Source organism: Mustelus asterias, unplaced genomic scaffold (genome assembly GCF_964213995.1).
Source record: "Mustelus asterias unplaced genomic scaffold, sMusAst1.hap1.1 HAP1_SCAFFOLD_629, whole genome shotgun sequence".
In the NCBI taxonomy this organism is placed as follows: domain Eukaryota; kingdom Metazoa; phylum Chordata; class Chondrichthyes; order Carcharhiniformes; family Triakidae; genus Mustelus; species Mustelus asterias.
The window spans coordinates 222,250-247,249 of NW_027590578.1; the positions used below are offsets into that span (position 1 = coordinate 222,250).

General features: G+C 48.4%; 1 protein-coding gene across 6 annotated transcripts in view; it reads left to right on the forward strand.

The window, feature by feature from the left end:
* LOC144487166 (M1-specific T cell receptor alpha chain-like) overlaps positions 1 to 21,982 on the forward strand; it is a 212,460-nt gene extending 190,478 nt beyond the window's left edge. For all 6 annotated transcript variants that reach the window (XM_078205228.1, XM_078205225.1, XM_078205227.1 and 3 more), the window contains 4 exons: positions 17,902 to 18,180; positions 18,273 to 18,320; positions 19,749 to 19,857; positions 21,114 to 21,982. In XM_078205228.1, the coding sequence (XP_078061354.1) occupies positions 17,902 to 18,180; positions 18,273 to 18,320; positions 19,749 to 19,855 (434 nt within the window). In that variant the 3' untranslated portion in view covers positions 19,856 to 19,857; positions 21,114 to 21,982. The remainder of the gene's footprint in view (positions 1 to 17,901; positions 18,181 to 18,272; positions 18,321 to 19,748; positions 19,858 to 21,113) is intronic.
* Positions 21,983 to 25,000: the final 3,018 nt, after the last annotated feature.

Below are 25,000 nucleotides of genomic sequence, written 5' to 3' on the forward strand. Positions count from 1 at the left end.
AACGTTGGATTCGATTTATTATTGTCACATGTATTGGGATACAGTGAAAAGTATTGTTTCTTGCGCGCTATACAGACAAAGCATACTGTTCATAGAGAAGGAAAGGAGAGAGTGCAGAATGTAGTGTTACAGTCATGGCTAGGGTGTAGAGAAAGATCAACTTAGTGCGAGGTCGGTCCATTCAAAAGCCTGACAGCAGCAGGGAAGAAGCTGTTCTTGAGTAGGTTGGTACATGTCCTCTGACATTTTTTTTCCAATGGAAGAAGGTGGAAGAGAGAATGTCTGGGGTGCGTGGGGTCCTTAATTATGCTGGCTGCTTTTCCCCGCAGCAGCGGGAAGTGTAGACAGAGTCAATGGATGGGAGGCTGGTTTGCGTGATGGACTAGGCTATGTTCACGACCTTTTGTAGTTTGCCTACACATCTTTGGACACTAAGGGACAATTTAGCATGGCCAATTCCCCCTAACCTGCACATTTTTAGCCAGGAGGTTTTTGCTAGCCAGTGTAGGGCTGTGTGAATACTGGGAACACCAAGCTGGTTTTTGGAAGTGGAACCACACTCACGGTGATACCCCGTAAGTGTTGTATTTCTGACAGAATAATATTACAGATCGAAGGGGCAATTTAGCATGGCCAATTAACCTAACCTACACATCTATTTCCTCCCACAGTCCAAAGTTGTGCAGGTTAGATGAATTGATCATGCTAAAGCAAGTTGCCCCTTAGCATCAGGGGGGTTAGCAGGGTAAATGCATGGGGTTACAGTGATGGGGCCTGGGTGGGATTGTGGTCGGTACAGACTCGATGGGCCAAATCTACTGCACTGTAAGGATTCTATGATTCTATGAAAAAGTCTGAGGGCAGCAGGGAAGAAGCTGTAAAGGGTGTCACCAAGTAATCGAGGTTGTAGTCGCTTTAACTGGCCGGGTTTTTCAGCATAATTCCGGCTGGGGTGAGAATTCACTGGGGATAATCTGAAGAGAGGTTTGTGCCAAGGGGCGCGACACTGTGTGGATACTGGAGGTGTTGGCAAACTTATCTTTGGAAAGGGAACAAGGTTAACAGTGGAGCCAAGTAGGTTTCATTAATATCTGTAAACATTGGATTTGATTTATTATTGTCACATGTACTGGGATACAGTGAAAAGTATTGTTTCTTGTGCTCTACAGACCGTTCATAGAGAAGGAAAGGAGAGGGTGCAGAATGTAGTGTTACAGTCATAGCTGGATTTTGATTTGATTTATTATTGACACATGTATTGGATCCCAAACTAAACAGCCCCTTAAAACAGGACAGAGCAGAGAGTGTGAAATGTGACTGTTGTCAGTGTGGATTGTTTAAACCCCTGGATAAGAAGCTCTCTTCCATTTTCAAACCTTTCCCCTGTTTCTGTAGCATCTCAAACTCTCCCCTGACCCTATCTCTTTGTGTGTGTGTGTGTGTGTCTCACTGTCTCCCTCACCCTGTCTCCCTCACCCTGTCTCCCTCACCCTGTCTCCCTCACCCTGTCTCCCTCACCCTGTCTCCCTCACCCTGTCTCCCTCACCCTGTCTCCCTCACCCTGTCTCCCTCACCCTGTCTCCCTCACCCTGTCTCCCTCACCCTGTCTCCCTCTCCCTGTCTCCCTCTCCCTGTCTCCCTCTCCCTGTCTCCCTCTCCCTGTCTCCCTCTCCCTGTCTCCCTCTCCCTGTCTCCCTCTCCCTGTCTCCCTCTCCCTGTCTCCCTCTCCCTGTCTCCCTCTCCCTCTGTCTCCCTCTCCCCCTGTCTCCCTCTCCCTCTGTCTCTCTCCCCCTCTGTCTCTCTCCCTCTCTGTCTCTCTCTCTCTCCCCCTGTCTCTCTCTCTCTCCCCCTGTCTCTCTCTCTCTCCCCCTGTCTCTCTCTCTCTCTCCCCCTGTCTCTCTCTCTCTCCCCCTGTCTCTCTCTCTCTCCCCCTGTCTCTCTCTCTCTCCCCCTGTCTCTCTCTCTCCCCCTGTCTCTCTCTCTCTCCCCCTGTCTCTCTCTCTCTCCCCCTGTCTCTCTCTCTCTCCCCCTGTCTCTCTCTCTCTCCCCCTGTCTCTCTCTCTCTCCCCCTGTCTCTCTCTCTCTCCCCCTGTCTCTCTCTCTCTCCCCCTGTCTCTCTCTCTCTCCCCCTGTCTCTCTCTCTCTCCCCCTGTCTCTCTCTCTGTCTCTCTCTCTGTCTCTCTCTCTGTCTCTCTCTCTGTCTCTCTCTCTGTCTCTCTCTCTGTCTCTCTCTCTGTCACTCCCTGTCTCCCTACCTGCGACTGTCCCCAGAGATTGAATTGTGTCAGTAATGTCTGTGTCTCCAATGCTTCAGCCACATGAAGCAGACAATATACAAAATGGGGAGACGGGGAGGGGGGTATTGAAGCTCTGAAGCCTCATGGTTTTCTGCCTGTCTTTGTTTGAACATTTTAAAACACTGAAACACACCTAACCCGCACATCTTTGGACACTAAAGGGGCAAATTACCATGGCCAATCCACCGAACCTGCACATCTGTAGCCAGGAGGTTTTTGCTAGCCAGTGTAGGGCTGTGTGAATACTGGGAACTACAAGCCGGTTTTTGGAAGTGGAACCACACTCACGGTGATACCCAGTAAGTGTTGTATTTCAGACAGAATAATATTACAGATCTAAGGGACAATTTAGCATGGCCAATCCCCCAAACCTCCTTATCTTTTTATCCCACAGTCCAACCTTGTGCGGGTTAGGTGGATTGGCCATGCTAAAACAAGTTGCCCCTTAACGTCAGGGGAATTAGTGGGGTAAATATGTGGGGTTTACGGGGATGGGGCCCGGGTGGGATTGTGGTCAGTGCAGACTCGATGGGCCAAAGGGCCTCCTTCTGCACTGTAAGGATTCTATGATTCTATGAAAAAGTCTGAGGGCAGCAGGGAAGAAGCTGTAAAGGGTGTCACCAAGTAATCGAGGTTGTAGTCGCTTTAACTGGCCGGGTTTTTAAGCATAATTCCGGCTGGGGTAAGTATTCACTGCGGATAACCTGAAGAGAGGTTTGTGCCAAGGGGCGCGACACTGTGTGGATACTACGAGCAAACTTATCTTTGGAAAGGGAACAAGGTTAACAGTGGAGCCAAGTAGGTATTCATTAATATCTGTAAACGTTGGATTTGATTTATTATTATCACATGTATTGGGATACAGGGAAAAGTATTGTTTCTTGCGCGATTTACAGACAAAGCATACCGTTCAGAGAGAAGGAAAGGAGAGAGTGCAGAATGTAGTGTTACAGTCATAGCTAGGGTGTCGAGAAAGATCAACTTAATGTGAGGTCGGTCCATTCAAAAGCCTGACAGCAGCAGGGAAGAAGCTGTTCCTGAGTAGGTTGGTACATGTCCCCTGACATTTTTTTTCCAATGGAAGAAGGTGGAAGAGAGAATGTCCGGGGTGCGTGGGGTCCTTGGTTATGCTGGCTGCTTTTCCGAGGCAGCGGGAAGTGTAGACAGAGTCAATGAATGGGAGGCTGGTTTGCGTGATGGGACTGGGTTATGTTCGCGACCTTTTGTAGTTTGCCTACACATCTTTGGACACTAAGGGGCAATTTAGCATGGCCTATCCACCTAACCTGCTCATCTTTAGCCAGGAGGTTTTTACTAGCCAGTGTAGGGCTGTGTGACTAGTGGGAACACCAAGCTGGTTTTTGGAAGTGGAACCACACTCACGGTGATACCCAGTAAGTGTTGTATTTCTGACAGAATAATATTACAGATCGAATGGGCAATTTAGCATGGCCAATCCACCTAACCTGTACATCATTTTCTTCCAACAGTCCAAAGTTGTGCGGGTTAGGTGAATTGGCCATGCTAAAGTAAGTTGCCCCTTAGTGCAGGGGGATTAGCAGGGTAAATACGTGCAGTTACGGGGATAGGGCCTGGGTGGGATTGTGGTCGGTACAGACTCGATGGGCCAAATCTACTGCACTGTAAGGATTCTATGATTCAATAAAAAGTCTGATGGCAGCAGGGAAGAAGCTGTAAAGGGTGTCACCAAGTAATTGAGGTTGTAGTCGCTTTAACTGGCTGGGTTTTCAGCATAATTCCAGCTGGGGTAAGTATTCACTGCGGATAACCTGAAGAGTGGTTTGTGCCAAGGGGCGCGACACTGTGTGGATGCTGGACTTACTGGCAAACTTATCTTTGGAAAGGGAACAAGGTTAACAGTGGAGCTAAGTAGGTTTCATTAATATCTGTAAATGTTGCATTTGATTTATTATTGTCACATGTATTGGGATACAGGGAAAGGTATTGTTTCTTGCACACTGTACAGTCAAAGCATACTGTTCGTAGAGAAGGAAAGGAGAGAATGCAGAATTTAGTGTTACAGTATTAGCTAGGGTGTAGAGAAAGATCAACTTAATGCGAGGTAGGTCCATTCAAAAGTCTGACAGCAGCAGGGAAGAAGCTGTTCTTGAGTCGGTTGGTACATGACCTCAGACTTTTGTATCTTTTTCCCGACGGAAGAAGGTGGAAGAGAGAATGTCCAGGGTGTGTGGGGTCCTTAATTATGCTGGCTGCTTTTCCCCGAGGCAGCGGGAAGTGTAGACAGAGTCAATGGATGGGAGGCTGGTTTGAGTGATGGATTGGGCTACATTCACAACCATTTGTAGTTTGCCTACAGATCTTTGGACGCTAAGGGGCAATTTACCATGGCTAATCCCCCTAACCTCCAGATCTTTGGACACTAAAGGGCAATTTACATAGCCAAATCCCCAAACCTCCTTCATATCTTTTTCCTCCCACAGTCCAAAGTTGTGCGGGTTAGGTGGATTGACCATGATAAAACAAATTGCCCCTTAGCGTCAGGGGGGGTTAGCAGGATAAATGCGTGGGGTGACAGCAATGGGCCCTGGGTGGGATTGTGGTCGGTGCAGACTCGATGGGCCAAATGGCCTCCTTCTGCACTGCAGGGATTCTATGATTCTATGAAAAGTCTGAAGGCAGCAGGGAAGAGGCTGTAAAGGGTGTCTCCAAAGAATCGAGGTTGTCGTCGCTTTAACTGGCCGGGTTTTTAGGCATAATTCCGGCTGCAATAAGTATTCACTGGGGATAACCTGAAGAGAGGTTTGTGCCAAGGGGCGCGGCACTGTGTGGATGGTGGATACTACTGGCAAACTTATCTTTGGAAAGGGAACAAGGTTAACAGTGGAGCCAAGTAGGTATTCGTTAATATCTGTAAACGTTGTGTTGGATTTATTATTATCACATGTATTAACATACAGTGAAAAGTATTGTTTCTTGCGTGCTATACAGACAAAGCATACCGTTCATAGAGAAGGAAAGGAGAGCGTGCAGAATGTAGTGTTACAGTCATAGCTAGGGTGAAGAGAAAGATCAACTTAATGCAAGGTAGGTCCATTCAAAAGTCTGACAGCAGCAGGGAAGAAGCTGTTCTTGAGTCGGTTGGTACGTGACCTCAGACTTTTCCATCTTTTTCCCGACGGAAGAAGGTGGAAGAGAGAATGTCCGGGGTGCGTGGGGTCCTTAATTATGCCGGCTGCTTTCCCGGGACAGCGGGAAGTGTAGACAGAGTCAATGGATGGGAGGCTGGTTTGCGTGATGGATTGGGTTGCATTCACAACCTTTTGTAGTTTGCCTACAGATCTTAAGGGGCAATTTAGCATGGCCAATCCACCTAACCTGCACATCTTTGGACACTAAGGGACAATTTAGCATGGCCAATCCACCCTAACCTGCACATCTTTGGACACCAAGGGGCAATATATCATGGCCAATCCGCCTAACCTACACATCTTTGGACACTAAGGGACAATTTAGCATGGCCAATCCGCCTAACCTACACATCTTTGGACACCAAGGGGCAACTTGGCATGGCCAATCCACTTAAACTGTACATCTTTGGACACCAAGGGGCAATTTAGCATGGCCAATCCACCTAACCTGCACATCTGTAGCCAGGAGGTTTTTGCTACCCAGTGTAGGGCTGTGTGAATACTGGGAACTACAAGCCGGTTTTTGGAAGTGGAACCACACTCACGGTGATACCCAGTAAGTGTTGTATTTCTGACAGAATAATATTACAAATCTAAGGGACAATTTACCATGGCCAATCCACCGAACCTACACATCTTTTTCCTCCCATGGTCCAAAGTTGTGCGGGCCAGGTGGATTGGCCATGTTAAAGCAAATTACCCCTTAGCATCAGGGGGGTTAGCAGGATAAATGTGTGGTGTTACGGCAATGGGGCCTGGGATGGATGGTGGTCAGTACAAGCTCGATGGGCCAAGTCTTCTGCACTGTTGGAATTCTATAATTCTCAGAAAAATCTGATGGTAGCAGGGAAGAAGCTGTAAATGGGTGTCACCGAGGAGGTTGTAGTCGCTTTAACTTGCCGGGTTTTTAAGCATAATTCCGGCTGCAATAAGTATTCATCGCGGATAATCTGAAGAGAGGTTTGTGCCAAGGGGCGTGGCACTGTGTGGATGATGGACTTGCTGGCAAACTTATCTTTGGAAAGGGAACAAGGTTAACAGTGGAGCCAAGTAGGTATTCATTAATATCTGTAAACGTTGGATTTGATTTATTATTATCACATGTATTAACATACAGTGAAAAGTATTGTTTCTTGCGTGATTTACAGACAAAGCATACTGTTCATAGAGAAGGAAAGGAGAGGGTGCAGAATGTAGTGTTACAGCCATAGCTAGGGTGTAGAGAAAGATCAACTTAATGCGAGGTAGGCCCATTCAAAAGTCTGACAGCAGCAGGGAAGAAGCTGTTCTTGAGTCGGTTGGTTCGTGACCTCAGACTTTTGTATCTTTTTCCCAACGGAAGAAGGTGGAAGAGAGAATGTCCGGGGTGCGTGGGGTCCTTAATTATGCTGGTTGCTTTGTCGAGGCAGTGGGAAGTGTAGACAGAGTCAATGGATGGGAGGCTGGTTTGTGTGATGGATTTGGTTGCATTCACAACCTTTTGTAGTTTGCCTACAGATCTTTGGACACTAAGGGGCAATTTAGCATGGCCAATCCGCCTAACCTACACATCTTTGGACACCAAGGGGCAATTTAGCATGGCCAATCCACCTAACCTGCACATCTTTAGCCAGGAGGTTTTTGCTAGCCAGTGTAGGGCTGTGTGAATAGTGGGAACACCAAGCTGGTTTTTGGAAGTGGAACCACACTCACGGTGATACCCAGTAAGTGTTGTATTTCTGACAGAATAATATTACAAATCTAAGGGACAATTTACCATGGCCAATCCACCTAACCTACACATCTTTTTCCTCCCATGGTCCAAAGTTGTGCGGGCCAGGTGGATTGCCCATGCTAAAGCAAACTACCCCTTAGCATCAGGGGGGTTAGCAGGATAAATGTGTGGTGTTACGGCAATGGGGCCTGGGATGGATGGTGGTCAGTACAAGCTCGATGGGCCAAGTCTTCTGCACTGTAGGAATTCTATAATTCTCGGAAAAGTCTGATGGTAGCAGGGAAGAAGCTGTAAAGGGTGTCACCGAGGAGGTTGTAGTCGCTTTAACTTGCCGGGTTTTTAAGCATAATTCCGGCTGCAATAAGTATTCATCGCGGATAATCTGAAGAGAGGTTTGTGCCAATGGGCGCGACACTGTGTGGATGGTGGAGCTACTGGCAAACTTATCTTTGGAAAGGGAACAAGGTTAACAGTGGAGCCAAGTAGGTATTCATTAATATCTGTAAACGTTGCATTTGATTTATTATTATCACATGTATTAACATACAGTGAAAGGTATTGTTTCTTGCGCGATTTACAGACAAAGCATACTGTTCATAGAGAAGGAAAGGAGAGGGTGCAGAATGTAGTGTTACAGTCATAGCTAGGGTGTAGAGAAAGATCAACTTAATGCGAGGTAGGTCCATTCAAAAGTCTGACAGCAGCAGGGAAGAAGCTGTTCTTGAGTCGGTCGGTCCGTGACCTCAGACTTTTGTATCTTTTTCCCGAAGGAAGAAGGTGGAAGAGAGAATGTCCGGGGTGCGTGGGGTCCTTAATTATGCTGGTTGCTTTGTCGAGGCAGCGGGAAGTGTAGACAGAGTCAATGGATGGGAGGCTGGTTTGCGTGATGGATTTGGTTGCATTCACAACCTTTTGTAGTTTGCCTACAGATCTTTGGACACCAAGGGGCAATTTAGCATGGCCAATCCACCTAACCTGCACATCTTTAGCCAGGAGGTTTTTGCTAGCCAGTGTAGGGCTGTGTGAATAGTGGGAACACCAAGCCGGTTTTTGGTAGTGGAACCACACTCACGGTGATACCCAGTAAGTGTTGTATTTTTGACAATAACATTGCAATCTAAGGGGCAATTTAGCATGGCCAATCCACCTAACCTAATGAAGGGGCTATCTCTCTATAGCATTTCTGTGTATTTGTGTGTGTCTCCTTCTCTCCATCTTTCCCGCTGTCTTTTCCACTCTCTCTTTCCATCTGTTCTCTGCCTCTCTCCGCCTATCGCACTCTGACTCTGCCTCACTCTGCTGGGTTTTTAAGCATAATTCCAGCTGGAGTAAGTATTCACTGTGAATAATCTGAAGAGAGGTTTGTGCCGAGGGGCGCGACACTGTGTGGATGGTGGAGCTACTGACAAGCTTATCTTTGGAAAGGGAACAAGGTTAACAGTGGAGCCAAGTAGGTATTCATTAATATCGAACTGTCTGCATGCAGTGAAAAGTATTGTTTCTTGCGCGCTATACAGACAAAGCATACCGTTCATAGAGAAGGAAAGGAGCAGGTGCAGAATGTAGTGTTACAGTCATAGCTAGGGTGTAGAGAAAGATCAACTTAATGCGAGGTAGGTCCATTCAAAAGTCTGACAGCAGCAGGGAAGAAGCTGTTCTTGAGTCGGTTGGTACGTGACCTCAGACTTTTGTATCTTTTTCCCGACGGAAGAAGGTGGAAGAGAGAATGTCTGGTGTGCGTGGGGTCCTTAATTATGCTGGCTGCTTTTCCCCGAGGCAGCGGGAAGTGTAGACAGAGTCAATGGATGGGAGGCTGGTTTGCCTACAGATCTTTGGACACAAAGGGGCAATTTAGTACGGCCAATACACCTAACCTGCACATCTTTGGACATGAAGGGACAATTTAGAATGGCCAATCCACATAACCTGTACATGTTTGGACATCAAGGGGCAATTTATCATGGCCAATCCACCTAACCTACACATCTTTGGACACTAAGGGACAATTTACCATGGCCAATCCACCGAACCTGGTTTGTGTGATGGACTGGGCTATGTTCACGACCTTTTGTAGTTTGCCTACACATCTTTGGATACTAAGGGACAATTTAGCATGGCCAATCCACCTAACCTGCTCATCTTTAGCCAGGAGGTTTTTGCTAGCCAGTGTAGGGCTGTGTGAATACTGGGAACTTCAAGCTGGTTTTTGGAAGTGGAACCACACTCACGGTGATACCCAGTAAGTGTTGTATTTCTGACAGAATAAAATTACAAATCTAAGGGGCAATTTAACATGGCCAATCCCCCTAACCTGTACATCTTATTCCTCCCACTGTCCAAAGTTGTGCGGGCCAGGTGGATTGCCCATGCTAAAGCAAACTACCCCTTAGCATCAGGGGGGTTAGCAGGATAAATGTGTGGTGTTACGGCAATGGGGCCTGGGATGGATGGTGGTCAGTACAAGCTCGATGGGCCAAGTCTTCTGCACTGTAGGAATTCTATAATTCTCGGAAAAGTCTGATGGTAGCAGGGAAGAAGCAGTAAAGGGTGTCACCGAGGAGGTTGTAGTCGCTTTAACTGGCCAGGATTTACAGCATAATTCCGGCTGCAATACGTATTCATCGCGGATAATCTGAAGAGTGGTTTGTGCCAAGGGGCGCGACACTGTGTGGATGCTGGACATGCTGGCAAACTTATCTTTGGAAAGGGAACAAGGTTAACAGTGGAGCCAAGTAGGTATTCATTAATATCTGTAAACGTTGTATTTGATTTATTATTATCACATGTATTAACATACAGTGAAAAGTATTGTTTCTTGCGCGATTTACAGACAAAGCATACTGTTCATAGAGAAGGAAAGGAGAGAGTGCAGAATGTAGTGTTACAGTCATAGCTAGGGTGTAGAGAAAGATCAACTTAGTGTGAGGTCGGTCCATTCAAAAGTCTGACAGCAGCAGGGAAGAAGCTGTCCTTGAGTCGGTTGGTACGTGACCACAGACTTTTCTATCTTTTTCCCGAAGGAAGAAGGTGGAAGAGAGAATGTCCGGGGTGCGTGGGGTCCTTGATTATTCTGGCTGCTTTTCTGGGGCAGTGGAAAGTGTAGACAGAGTCAATGGATGGGAGGCTGGTTTGCGTGATGGGACTGGGCTACATTCACGACCCTTTGTAGTCTGCCTACAGATCTTTGGACACTAAGGGGCAATTTAGCATGGCCAATCGACCTAACCTGCACATCTTTAGCCAGGAGGTTTTTGCTACCCAGTGTAGGGCTGTGTGAATAGTGGGAACACCAAGGTGGTTTTTGGAAGTGGAACCACACTCACGGTGACACCCAGTAAGTGTTGTATTTCTGACAATAACATTGCAATCTAAGGGGCAATTTAGCATGGCCAATCCCCCTAACCTAACAAAGGAGCTATCTCTCTGTAGCATTTCTCTATGTATTTGTGTGTGTCTCCTTCTCTGTCTCTCTCTCTCCATCTTTCCCTCTGTCTTTTTCACTCTCTTTCTCTTTCCATCTGTTCTCTGCCTCTCTCCGCCTATCGCACTCTGACTCTGCCTCTCTCTGCTGGGTTTTTAAGCATAATTCCAGCTGGAGTAAGTATTCGCTGGGGATAATCTGAAGAGAGGTTTGTGCCGAGGGGCGCGGCACTGTGTGGATGGTGGAGCTACTGGCAAACTTATCTTTGGAAAGGGAACAAGGTTAACAGTGGAGCCAAGTAGGTATTCATTAATATCGAACTGTCTGCATGCAGTGAAAAGTATTGTTTCTTGCGCGCTATATAGACAAAGCATACCGTTCATAGAGAAGGAAAGGAGAGAGTGCAGAATCTAGTGTTACAGTCATAGCTAGGGTGCAGAGAAAGATCAACTCAATGCAAGGTAGGACCATTCAAAAGTCTGACAGCAGCGGGGAAGAAGCTGTTCTTGAGTCAGTTGGTACATGACCTCAGACTTTTGTATCTTTTTCCCGACGGAAGAAGATGGAAGAGAGAACGTTCGGGGTGCGTGGGGTCCTTGATTATGCTGGCTGCTTTTCCCGAGGCAGTGGGAAGTGTAGACAGAGTCAATGGATGGGAGGCTGGTTTGCGTGATGGATTGGGTTGCATTCACGACCTTTTGTAGTTTGCCTACAGATCTTTGGACACTAAGGGACAATTTAGCATGGCCAATCCACCTAACCTACACATCTTTGGACACTAAGGGGCAATTTAGCATGGCCAATCCACCTAACCTACACATCTTTGGACACTAAGGGACAATTTAGTATGGCCAATCCACCTAACCTGCACATCTTTGGACACTAAGGGACAATTTAGTATGGCCAATCCACCTAACCTGCACATCTTTGGCCAGGAGGTTTTTGCTACCTAGTGTAGGACTGTGTGAATACTGGGAACACCAAGCCGGTTTTTGGAAGTGGAACCACACTCACGGTGATGCCCAGTAAGTGTTGTATTTCTAACAGAATAATAATACAAATCTAAGGAGCAATTTAGAATGGCCAATCCACCTAACCTGCACATCTTTGGACACTAAGGGATAATTTAGCATGGCCAATCCACCTAACCTGCACATCTTTGGACACTAAGGGACAATTTAGCATCTCCCTATGTATTTGTGGCTGTGCCTCCTTCTCTATGTCTCTCTCCATCTCTCACTCTTTCCATCTGTCTCTCCGTCTCTCACTTTGTTTCTCTCTCTCTGCCTCTCTCTCTCTCTGCCTCTCCCACCGTCTCACTTTTTCTCTGTGTCTCTGTCTCTCTCACCCTCTGTCTTTGTCTCTGTCTCTCTTGCCCTCTCTCGCTCGCTCTCGCCCTCTCTCTCTCTCTCCCTCTGTCTCTCTATCTGTGACTGTACCCGGAGATTGAATTGTGTCAGTAATGTCTGCGTCTCCAATGCTTCAGCCACATGAAGCAGACAAAACACAGAATGGAGAGTCTGGGGAGGGGGGCATTGAAGCTCTGAAGCCTCATGGTTTTCTGCCTGTCTTTGTTTGAACATTTAAAAACACTGAAACACACCTAACCTGCACACCTTTCGACACTAAGGGGCAATTTAGCATGGCCAATCCACCCAACCTACACATCTTTGGACACTAAGGGGAAATTTAGCATGGTCAATCCACCTAACCTGCACATCTTTGGACACTAAGGGGCAAATTAGCATGGCCAATCTATCTAACCTACATACGTTTGGGCAGTTAGGGGCAACTTAGCATGGCCAATCCCCCTAACCTACACATTTGTAGCCAGGAGGTTTTTGCTACCCAGTGTAGGGCTGTGTGAATACTGGGAACACCAAGCCGGTTTTTGGAAGTGGAACCACACTCACGGTGATACCCAGTAAGTGTTGTATTTCTGTCAGAATAATATTACAAATCTAAGGGACAATGTAGCATGGCCAATCCCCCTAACCTAGACATCTTTGGACACTAAGGGGCAATTTAGCATGGCCAATCCACCTAACCTGCACATCTTTGGTCACTAAGGAACAATTTAGCATGGCCAATCCCCCTAACCTGCACATCTTTGGACACTAAGGGACAATTTAGCATGGCCAATCCACCTAACCTAGACATCTTTGTACACTAAGGGGCAATTTAGCATGGCCAATCCCCCTAACCTAGACATCTTTGTACACTAAGGGGCAATTTAACATGGCCAATCCCCCTAACCTGCACATCTTTGGTCACTAAGGGACAATTTAGCATGGCCAATCCCCCTAACCTGCGCATCTTTGGACACTAAGGGACAATTTAGCATGGCCAATCCACCTAACCTAGACATCTTTGTACACTAAGGGGCAATTTAGCATGGCCAATCCACCTAACCTACACATCTTTGGACACTAAGGGACAATTGTGGGGCTTGAATGTGAGCAAAAAGTTTCTTTATGGAAGTGTTACTGATCTAATTGTGGAATCCAGTGAGTGATCCAATTTCTCAGAATAATGTTACAGGGCTGATTTGAAATACATTCAGGGCTGTCATGAGTAATCTGGAAAAGCTAACAGAATTGGAATTCTTGGCTGCATCATCATTTATTGAGAATCAGTTGAGTGCTGATGATGGCGGCACTTTGGGAGCCAGCAGGGTTCACAGTTCTTGTACAGGAAGAAGTTACTGTGTGGATGCTTCGGGGTTCGGGAAAATGGTATTCGGCAGGGGTACAAAGCTCACGGTTAATCCCGGTAAGAACTCACTTCCAGCTCCTGAGAATCATTCACGTCGACAGGTTTACAGGCAATTTGGTGGCATAGTAGACAGTGAAGAAGGTTATCTCGGATTCCAACGGGATCTTGATCAATTGGGCCAGTGGGCTGACGAATGGCAGATGGAGTTTAATTTAGATAAATGCTAGGTGATGCATTTTGGTAGATTGAACCAGTGCAGGACTTACTCAGTTAATGGTAGGGCGTTGGGGAGAGTTACAGAACAAAGAGATCTAGGGGTACAGGTTCATAGCTCCTTGAAAGTGGAGTCACAGGTGGACAGAGTGGTGAAGAAGGCATTCGGCATGCTTGGTTTCATTGGTCAGAACATTGAATACAGGAGTTGGGACGTCTTGTTGAAGTTGTACAATACATTGGTAAGGCCACACTTGGAAGACTGTGTACAGTTCTGGTCACCCTATTGTAGAAAGGAATTATTAAACTAGAAAGAGTGCAGAAAAGATTTATTAGAATGCTACCAGGACTTGATGGTTTGAGTTATAAGGAGAGGCTGGATAGACTGGAACTTTTTTCTCTGGAGCGTAGGAGGTTGAGGGGTGATCTTATAGAGGTCTATAAAATAATGAGGGGCATAGATCAGCGAGATAGTCAATATCTTTTCCCAAAGGTAGGAGAGTCTAAAACTCGAGGGCAAAGGTTTAAGGTGAGAGGGGAGGGATACAAAAGGGTCCAGAGGGGCAATTTTTTCAGAGGGTGGTGAGTGTCTGGAACGAGCTGCCAGAGGCAGTAGTAGAGGCAGGTACAATTTTGTCTTTTTAAAAGCGTTTAGATAGTTACATGGGTAAGATGGGTATAGAGGGATATGGGCCAAATGCGGGCAGTTGGGCCGAGCTTAGGGGTTTAAAAAAAGGGTGGAATGGACAAGTTGGGCCGAAGGGCCTGTTTCCATGCTGTAAACCTCTATGACTCTACGATGTATGGGCAGCGCTGCCTACATAATGTGCACATTAAGCTTTTGGGGATGCAAGTAATGGTGAAACCTCATACAATAAGTCTCATTCTGTATTATTAAGGATGATAATGGGCCTCTCGGATAGTTTATCAGTAAGTACCATCAGGGCATGAATGAGATGGGCCAAATGGCCTATATCTGTGCCGCAGACGCGAACCCCAGTTGGACGTCACGACTAACCGAGACGTTTTCGGAGTCAGAAATGGACAGAGGGGGGTGAAAGCAGAATGGTATGGGGGGGGTATTTCTTTCTGATGCCAGCTCTGGGAAGTGGCAGAGGTTTTAGTATCAGTGTATCGAGCTGTGCCAACCTCGGCAACCAGCTGATTTTTGGATCGGGGACCAGACTCCACGTCCTCCCAAGTAAGGAAGCCAGATTCCCAAAGCGAGGTCCGTATGGAATTCTCCCCCCACCTCCCGGAGCAGGGAAACACGGTTCGGATTCCCTGCGGCGTGGGTCCAATTGAAGGGGGGGAGGGGGAGTTTTCCCATCTCGCTTGCCACGGGAATCGTAGCGGAGGGGAGGGAGCACACGGAGCAGGAAAAGGTCTGTTGGCCTCGGGCGGGATTTTCCAGTCTTAGTGTGCTGGAAAATTCCACCCAAGATTCAGTGTAATTTAGAGACTGTCGCTATAAAGGTGTTATCCGCAAATTAGTTGCCTTGGGGAAAATATGCGAGTGCGTTCTCAGTCGGGGAGATGAATCATCGCTGAATAAATATTCTCAGTTGAAGGCATTATAGAACAAAGCAAATTACAGCACAGGAACAGGCCCTTCGGCCCTCCAAGCCTGCACCGACCATGCTGTCCTGACTTAACTAAAGCCCCCTACCCTTCCGGGGACCGTATCCCTCCATTCCCATCCTATTCATGTATTTGTCCAGATGCCCCTTAAAACTCACTACCGTATCCGCTTCCACTCCCTCCCCCGGCAGCGAGTTCCAGGCACCCACCACCCTCTGTGTAAAAAAACTTGCCTCGTACATCTCCTTTAAACCTTGCCCCTCGCACCGTAAGGGCGGCACGGTAGCACAGTGGTTAGCACTGCTGCTTCACAACTCCAGGGTCCTGGGTTCGATTCCCGGCTCGGGTCACTGTCCGTGTGGAGTTTGCACATTCTCCTCGTGTCTGCGTGGGTTTCCTCCGGGTGCTCCGGTTTCCTCCCACAGTCCAAAGATGTGCAGGTTAGGTTGATTGGCCAGGTTAAAAATTGCCCCTTAGAATTCTAAAATGCATAGGTTAGAGGGATTAGCGGGTAAATATGTGGGGGTAGGGCTGGGTGGGATTGTGGTCGGTGCTGACTCGATGGGCCGAATGGCCTCCTTCTGCACTGTAGGGTTTCTATGATTTCTATGACCTGTGCCCCTGAGTAATTGACTCTTCCACCCTGGGGAAAAAGCTTCTGACTATCCATTCTGTCCATGTCCCTCATAATCTTGTAGACTTCTATCAGGTCTCCCCTCAACGTTCACGAGGGGTCATAGGTTCAAGGTGAAGGGGGGGAGGTTTAACACGGATATCAGAAGGACATATTTCACACAGAGGGTCGTGGGGGCCTGGAATGTGTTGCCGGGCAAGGTGGTGGAGGCGGACACACTGGGAACGTTTAAGACTTATCTAGACAGCTATATGAACGGAGTGGGAATGGAGGGATACAAAAGAGTGGTCTAGTTTGGACCAGGGAGCGGCGCGGGCTAATTGTTCCTTGTTTCTCGTTTCAAGGCTTCATTCTATGATCATCTTGCTGGTGCCAGTACAGAGCGAGACTGCGGATAGTTGGGAACCTGTCTCGGGGGCAGGGAATTCATATGGTGTTTGTGGAAGTGGAAATGACTAGGGTTGGGAAGCATTTCCCGATCAGGGCCATTGTGATCTCCTGGACTCGTTTCGATCGCCTCAGGGGGTCGGAGAGGAATTTCCCAGATTTTTTTTCCCCATATTGGCCCTGGGGTTTTTCACTCTGGGTTTTCGCCTCTCCCTGGAGATCACATGGTCTGGAATGGGGGGGGTGGGGGTGAGTTAATAGGTTGTGATGAACAAAGCATCGTAGCTGTGAGGGACAGCTCGGTGGATAGGATATTGGTATGTAGATAGGCTGGAAATTTGGGCGGGGATCCTGGATTCAGAATTCAATCCTGGACCGGGGAGCGGCGCGGGCTTGGAGGGCCGAAGGGCCTGTTCCTGTGCTGTATTGTTCTTTGTTCAACCTCCGTCGTTCCAGTGAGAACAAACCAAGTTTCTCCAACCTCTCCTCACAGCTAATGCCCTCCATACCAGGCAACATCCTGGTCAATCTTTTCTGTACCCTCTCCAAAGCCTCCACATCCTTCTGGCAGTGTGGCGACCATAGCAAGATTATTAACTCTGATAATGTTCTGCGGGAATCCGGGTTCGAATCCCGTCACGGCAGATGGTGGAATTTGAGTTCAATAAAATTAATCATAGAATCCCTACAGTGCAGAAGGAGGCCATTTGGCCCATCGAGTCTGCACTGACAACAATCCCACCCCAGCCATATTCCTGTAGCCCATACACACATACCCTGCTAATCCCCCTGACACTGGGCTCAATTTATACACAGCCCTCAGCTGGGTCCCTTCGATTCCCGGCTTGGGTCACTGTCTGTGCGCAGTTTGCACATTCTCCCCGTGTCTGCGTGGGTTTCCTCCGGGTGCTCCGGTTTCCTCCCACAGTCCGAAAGATTTGATTTGATTTATTATTGTCACATGTATTAACATACAGTGAAAAGTATTGTTTCTTGCGCGCTCTACAAAGCATACCGTTCATAGAGAAGGAAAGGAGAGAGTGCAGAATGTAGTGTTACAGCCATAGCTAGGGTGTAGAGAAAGATCAACTTAATGCGAGGTAGGTCCATTCAAAAGTCTGACGGCAGGGGGGAAGAAGCTGTTCTCGAGTCGGTCGGTACGTGGCCTCAGACTGTGCAAATGTGCTGGTTAGGGTGCATTGGCCGTGCTAAATTCTCCCTCAGTGTTACCCGAATAATCAAGGACCCCGTGCACCCCGGACATTCTCTCTTCCACCTTCTTCCATCTGGGGAAAAAAGTACAAAAGTCTGGGGTCACGTGCCAACCCACTCAAGAACAGCTTCTTCCCTGCTGCCGTCAGACGTTTGAAGGAGTCGACCTTGCATTAAGTCGGGGTCCTGTTTGTGATTTATGTAACGATGCAGCCTACGGTGGCGCAGTGGGTTAACACTGCTGCCTCGCAGCGCCAGGGACCCGGGTTCGATTCCCGGCTCGGGTCACTGTCTGTGCAGAGTTTGCACACTCTCCCCGTGTCTGCGTGGGTTTCCTCCGGGTGCTCCGGTTTCCTCCCACAGTCCGAAAGATGTGCTGGTTAGGGTGCTAAATTCTCCCTCAGTGTAACAAGCGCCGGAGTGTGGGCGACTAGGGGATTTTCACAGTAACTTCATTGCAGTGTTAACGTAAGCTTTACTTGTGATTAATAAATGAACTTACTCACTCCCAGAGTTATTAAACCGTCCTTTATCTCTTCTCATTTGTCTCCTCACAGAGCAAAATGCTTTGAAACCGTCCATCTATATCCTGCCCCCGAGAGAGAGTGACCGCAAAGCATCGCCCGTGTGCCTGGTGACCGATTACTTCCCCAACAATGTCAGTATGTCCGTGTCGGCAGGCGGGCAGACCTCCAATCGGTCCCATGAGGGTGCCTCGCTGTCCCTCGCTGACAGGACTTACAGCATGGTGGGCTTCCTCAGCTCCTCGCAATCCACCCAGGACGGGGTATTTAACTGCATGTGTGACTACGGATCCAAGAGACTGCCCCAAGATGGTAAGTTCCTCTGCTTCCGTATCCTCCACACTTTCCAATCACGCATCGTTGATCTGGGATTGCTGCAATTTCCCATGTCTGTCTCATTCCAGGTCAAATCGAGCCACAATGCATTGAGGTCGAGGAAGATGAGGAGGGAGGTGAGTGTCTTGTGTGTGTGAGTGTCTTGTGTGTGTGAGTGTCTTGTGTGTGTGAGTGTCTTGTGTGTGTGAGTGTCTTGTGTGTGTGAGTGTCTTGTGTGTGTGAGTGTCTTGTGTGTGTGAGTGTCTTGTGTGAGTGAGTGTCTTGTGTGAGTGGGTGAGTGTCTTGTGTGAGTGGGTGAGTGTCTTGTGTGTGTGGGTGAGTGTCTTGTGTGTGTGGGTGAGTGTCTTGTGTGTGTGGGTGAGTGTCTTGTGTGTGTGGGTGAGTGTCTTGTGTGTGTGGGTGAGTGTCTTGTGTGTGTGTGAGTGTCTTGTGTGTGTGTGAGTGTCTTGTGTGTGTGTGAGTGTCTTGTGTGTGTGTGAGTGTCTTGTGTGTGTGTGAGTGTCTTGTGTGTGTGTGAGTGTCTTGTGTGTGTGTGAGTGCGTCTTGTGCGTGTGAGTGCGTCTTGTGCGTGAGCGAGCGAGTGAGTGCGTCTTGGGCGTGAGCGAGTGAGTGCATCTTGTGCGTGAGCGAGTGAGTGCATCTTGTGCGTGAGCGAGTGAGAGCGTCTTGGGCGTGAGCGAGTGAGTGCGTCTTGGGCGTGAGCGAGTGAGTGCGTCTTGGGCGTGAGCAAGTGAGTGTGTCTTGGGCGTGAGCGAGTGAGAGCGTCTTGGGCGTAAGCGAGTGAGTGAGAGCGTCTTGTGCGTGAGTGAGTGCGTCTTGGGCGTGAGTGAGTGAGTGCGTCTTGGGCGTGAGTGAGTGAGTGCGTCTTGCGCGTGAGCGAGTGAGTGCGTCTTGGGCGTGAGCGAGTGAGTGCGTCTTGCGCGTGAGTGAGTGCGTCTTGCGCGTGAGCGAGTGAGTGCGTCTTGGGCGTGAGCGAGTGAGAGCGTCTTGTGCGTGAGCGAGTGAGTGCGTCTTGGGCGTGAGCGAGTGAGTGCGTCTTGGGCGTGAGCGAGTGAGTGCGTCTTGGGCGTGAGCGAGTGAGAGCGTCTTGGGCGTGAGCGAGTGAGAGCGTCTTGGGCGTGAGCGAGTGAGTGCGTCTTGGGCGTGAGCGAGTGAGAGCGTCTTGGGCGTGAGCGAGTGAGTGCGTCTTGGGCGTGAGCGAGTGAGTGCGTCTTGGGCGTGAGCGTATCTTGAGTGTGTCAAGTGCGTGGATGTCTTGGGTGTGAGTGAGTGAGAGTGTGTCTTGTGTGTGTATCCGTCGAGTGTGTGTGGGTGTTTGGGGGTGTGTGGCTGTCTTGGGTGTTTGGGGGTGTGTGGCTGTCTTGAGTGTGCGTGACACGAGTGTGAGTGTGAAGAGTTACTGAATATCTTAGCTTCAGTGTCTCGGAGTCTCGCTGTACACGGTGGGTCCCGTGTCACTCTGGGCTGGGCGTAAGTGAGGAAACATTTATTCAGGGGGAAAGACAGCTTGCTTACTTTCCGCTATGGCTTCCCTCTCTCCGCAGATGAACAGGCGAACCTCCTTTCCCTGACCGTCTTCTGCTTGAGAATTCTTTTCCTGAAGAGCATTGTCTTCAACGTGCTGATGACCATCCGCGTCTGGGTCTCCTAAAGGTGAGGAACGAGGGGTGGAATTTTTCCGGGGGCGGGATTCTCCAGTCCCGCTGCGGTGAGCGGAGATGTGGCTGAGTGCCAGATTCTCCATCCTCGCCACCAGCGAAGGCAGCAGGGGTTGAAAGGGCGGGAAAATTGCAGAATGGGAGGAGATTGGTTGGGGAACCAATACCAATACAGACCACCTGAATCTGGAAGATCTATCAGTCCCTGTCCAGATGCAGCAAGATCTGGACAATATCCATGCTCGGGCAGAGACAGATTCACGCCACACAAGTGCCAGGCAACGACCATCACCAATAAGAGACACTCTAACCACCGCCCCCTGACATTCAATGGTGTTACCATCACTGAATCCCCCACTGTCAACATCCTGGGGGTTACCATTGATTAGAAACTCAACTGGACTCACCACAGTGGCTCCCAGAGCAAGTCAGAGACTGGGCATCCTGCGGAGAGTAACTCACCTCCTGATTTTCCAACCAAAGCCTGTCCACCATCTACAAGGCACAAGTCAGGAGTGTGATGGAACACTCCCCACTTGCCTGGATGGGTGCAGCTCCAACAACACTCGAGAAGCTCAACACCATCCAGGACAAATCAGCCCCCTTGATTGGCACCCCATCTACAAACATCCACTCCCTCCACCACCGACGCTCAGTAGCAGCAGTGTGTACTATCTACAAGATGCACTGCAGCAATTCACCAAAGATCCTTAGACAGCACTTTCCAAACCCATGACCACTTCCATCTAGGAGGACAAGGGCAGCAGATACATGGGGAACACCACCGCCTGCAAGTTCCCCTCCAAACTACTCACCATCCCGACTTGGAAATATATCGGCCGTTCCTTCACAGTCACTGGGTCAAAATCCTGGAATTACCTCCCCAACGGCGCCATGGGTGTACCTACACCACATGGACTGCAGAGATTCAAGAAGGCAGCTCACCACCACCTTCTCAAGGGGCAACTAGAGAGGGGCAATAAATGCTGGCCCAGCCAGCGTCGCCCATGTCCCACGAATGAATGGAAGAAAAGATCGATAGGTCTGTCTCTCGAAGAGTTTTGCAGCATGAAAAGGGGCCCGTTAGCCCATCAAGCCCCAATCCCAATCCCATTTTCCGAGCTACGCGCTCGCAGTAATGTTGGTTTTTCTTTTGGTTAATGTCTTACGGACACGTCCGATGAATATTTTCGCACAGCGGGGTGATCTGTCTCTGTACTGAACCCATCTGTTACCTCTTCCTCCCTCCAGATGGAGAGCTGGACGCAAGGACAGGAGAGCGTGGCGAAGACTGGAAGATTGGTTGTGTCCCGCCGGGATGTGGAGTGACCTTCGCAGCGAATGGCATCTGTCATGTGTCCAATACATATGTGTATTTGTATGTGTCAGTCATGTTTTTGATGGATCTCCATGAATGTACGATGGCAAAATGTCTATCTGCCCGTCTAGAAGGACGGTGTAGCTTTCTAATCTCCTGTACGTACGGTTACTGGTAAAGCTCTCCTTGTAGCCGTCTGAACAAAGATTACACGTGTATTTGTATCATTGGAAACTGTACATTTAATCGTGTGTACATTTGAGTTTTATCGTGGTTTATTTGTACAAGGTTTGACTTTTGCTGCAACAGAACCCGCCAATCAATCCGCGCTCTCTTCCCATGAAGTATAGATTGTTGTTTGCCTTTCTAGTCTGGGATGCTTGCCCGTCTGTCCTGATGAGTCCACGATGAAAAGCTTCGGCTGCATTGTCTTTTTTCCGTCAGCAATACGCTTTTGGAAGACCGACACCCTCTCGGCAGTGCTGACCACTGTGTCGCCGTGTACTGCCATGTCTCAAGTCCTCGTTACGAAGCCTGCACGTCAATTTGTGGGAGACCACTTCACCAACCCGTGGATGTAAATATTCTCAGAGACTGGTTCAAAGGCAGAGGTGTCGAGGCAATGTTACCGTGTCCGATGGACATTGAATGAGCGGCTTCGCTTTGGACTGAAATTGCAATGAGATGGCGCTTGCTGGTTTCGCGAGGACTATTCCTTAATATTGTTACTTTTTCCGCGGCATTTTATCATTGGAGGAACCCTTCTTATATCGCTTGCCAATAAAAAACATTTCAACAACATTTAAGTCGATGGTTTCTCATTCTGTCTCATACACAGAATCCCTACAGTGCAGAAGGAGGCCATTCGGCCCATCAAGTCTGCACCGAACAAACAAAGAACAGTACAGCACAGGAAACAGGCCCTTCGGCCCTCCAAGCCTGTGCCGCTCCTTGGTCCAACTAGACCAATCGTTTGTATCCCTCTTCAATCCCACCCAGGCCCTATCCACATAAGCCCACGCATTTACCCCAGCTAGTCCCCCTGACACGGAGGGACAATTTAGCATAGCCAATCCACCTAACCTGCACATCTTTGGACACTAAGGGACAATTTAGCATGGCCAATACACCTAACCCGCACATCTTTGGACATTAAGGGACAATTTAGCATGGCCAATCCTTCTAACCAGCACATCTTTGGACACTAAGGGGCAATTTAGCATGACCAATCCACCTAACCTGCACATCTTTGGACATTAAGGGACAATTTAGCATGGCCAATCCACCTAACCTGCACATCTTTGGACATCAAGGGGCAATTTAGCATGGCCAATCCACCTAACCTGCACATCTTTGGACATTAAGGGACAATTTAGCATGGCCAATCCTTCTAACCTACACATCTTTGGACATTAAGGGGCAATTTAGCACGGCCAATCCTTCTAACCTACACATCTTTGGACATTAAGGGACAATTTAGCATGGCCAATCCATCTAACCTGCACATCTTTGGACATTAAGGGGCAATTTAGCATAGCCAATCCACCTAACCTGCACATCTTTGGATATTAAGGGGCAATTTAGCATGGCCAATCCACCTAACCTGCACATCTTTGGACATTAAGGGACAATTTAGCATGGCCAATCCACCTAACCTGCACATCTTTGGACATTAAGGGACAATTTAGCACGGCCAATCCGCCTAATCTTTGGACTGTGGGAGGAAACCGGAGCACCCGGAGGAAACCCACGCAGACACGGGGAGAACGTGCAGACTCCACACAGACAGTGACCCAAGCCGGGAATCGAACCTGGAGCTGTGAGGCAGCAGTGCTAACCCACCATGTTGCCCTTGGACGTCTTCCCTTGTGACGGAAGAACGAGGGGGGTTCTTACAATATTATGTAGAGAAATATAGAAAATCAGTGCAGGAGTAGGCCATTGAAATGCGAGGTGATGCATTTTGGTAGATTGAACCAGGGCAGGACTTATTCAGTTAATGGTAGGGCGTTGGGGAGAGTTACAGAACAAAGAGATCTAGGGGTACAGGTTCAAAGCTCCTTGAAAGTGGAGTCACAGGTGGACAGAGTGGTGAAGAAGGCATTCGGCATGCTTGGTTTCATTGGTCAGAACATTGAATACAGGAGTTGGGACGTCTTGTTGAAGTTGTACAAGACATTGGTAAGGCCATACTTGGAATACTGTGTACAGTTCTGGTCACCCTATTATAGAAAGGATATTATTAAACGAGAAAGAGTGCAGAAAAGATTTACTAGGATGCTACCAGGACTTGATGGATTGAGTTATAAGGAGAGGCTGAAGAGACTGGGACTTTTTTCTCTGGGGTGATCTTATAGAGGCTTATAAAATAATGAGGGGCACAGATCAGCGAGATAGTCAATATCTTTTCCCAAAAGTACGGGAGTCTAAAACTAGAGGGCATAGGTTTAAGGTGAGAGGGGAGAGATACAAAGTATCCAGAGGGGCAATTATTTCACACAGAGGGTGGTGAGTGTCTGGAACGAGCTGCCAGAGGTAGTAGTAGAGGCGGGTACAATTTTGTCTTTTAAAAAGCGTTTAGATAGTTACATGGGTACGATGGGTATAGAGGGATATGGGCCAAATGCGGGCAATTGGGATTAGCTTTGGGGTTTAAAAAAAGGACAGCATGGACAAGTTGGGCCGAAGGGCCTGTTTCCATGCTGTAAACCTAATTGGCCCTTTGAGTCTGCACCACCATTCAGTATGACCATGGCTGACCATAGACTTACGGTATCCCACTCCCGCTTTCTCTCCAAACTCCCTGATCCCTTCAGCCACAAGGGCCACATCCAGCTCCCTCTTGAACATATTTAACGAATTGGCCCCAACACCTTTCCGTGGGAGTGAATTCCATAGGTTCACAACTCCCTGAGTGAAGACGTTCTTCCTCATCTCAGTCCTGAATGGCTTACTCCTTATTCTTCGACTGTCACCCCCTACTTCTGGACTTCCCCAACATTGGGAACATTCTTCCTGCATCTTAGCCTGTCCAGTCCCATCAGGATTTGAGATGTTTCTATGAGATCCCCTCTCATTCTTCTGAATTCCAGTGACTACAGTCCAGTCGATCCAGTCTCTCTTCATATGTCAGTTCTGCCATTCCAGGAATCAATCTGGTGAACCTTCGCTGCATTCCCTCAATAGTAAGAATGTCGGTTTTCTATGTTTCTCTACATAATTTTGTAATTCCACCTTCACAAGGGAGGATGCCCAAGGGCAACACGGTAGTAAGAACGTCCTTCCTCAGACTCGGAGACCAAAACTGCACACAATACTCAAGGTGTGGCCTCACCAAGGCCCCGTATAACTGCCTGGGGTAAGATAGAAGCAGGGAGGTTGTTTCCATTGGCAGGTGAAACCAGAACCAGGCCTCAAACTAAAGGGGGAGCAGATAAGACATAGGAGCAGAATTAGGCCACTCGGCCCATCGAGTCTGCTCCACCATTCAATCATGGCTGATATTTTTCTCATCCCCATTCTCCTGCCTTTTCCCCATAACCCCTTATTAATCAAGAACCTATCTATCTCTGTCTTAAAGACACTCAATTACCTTCTGCGGCAAAGACTTCCACAGATTCACCACTCTCTGGCTGAAGAAATTCCCTCCTCATCTCTGTTTTAAAGGATCGTCCCTTTAGCCTGAGGTTGTGCCCTCTGGTTCTAGTTTTTCCTACTAGTGGAACATCCTCTCCACGTCCACTCTATCCAGGCCTCGCAGTATCCTGTAAGTTTCAATAAGATCCCCCTCGTCCTTCTAAACTCCGACGAGTACAGACCC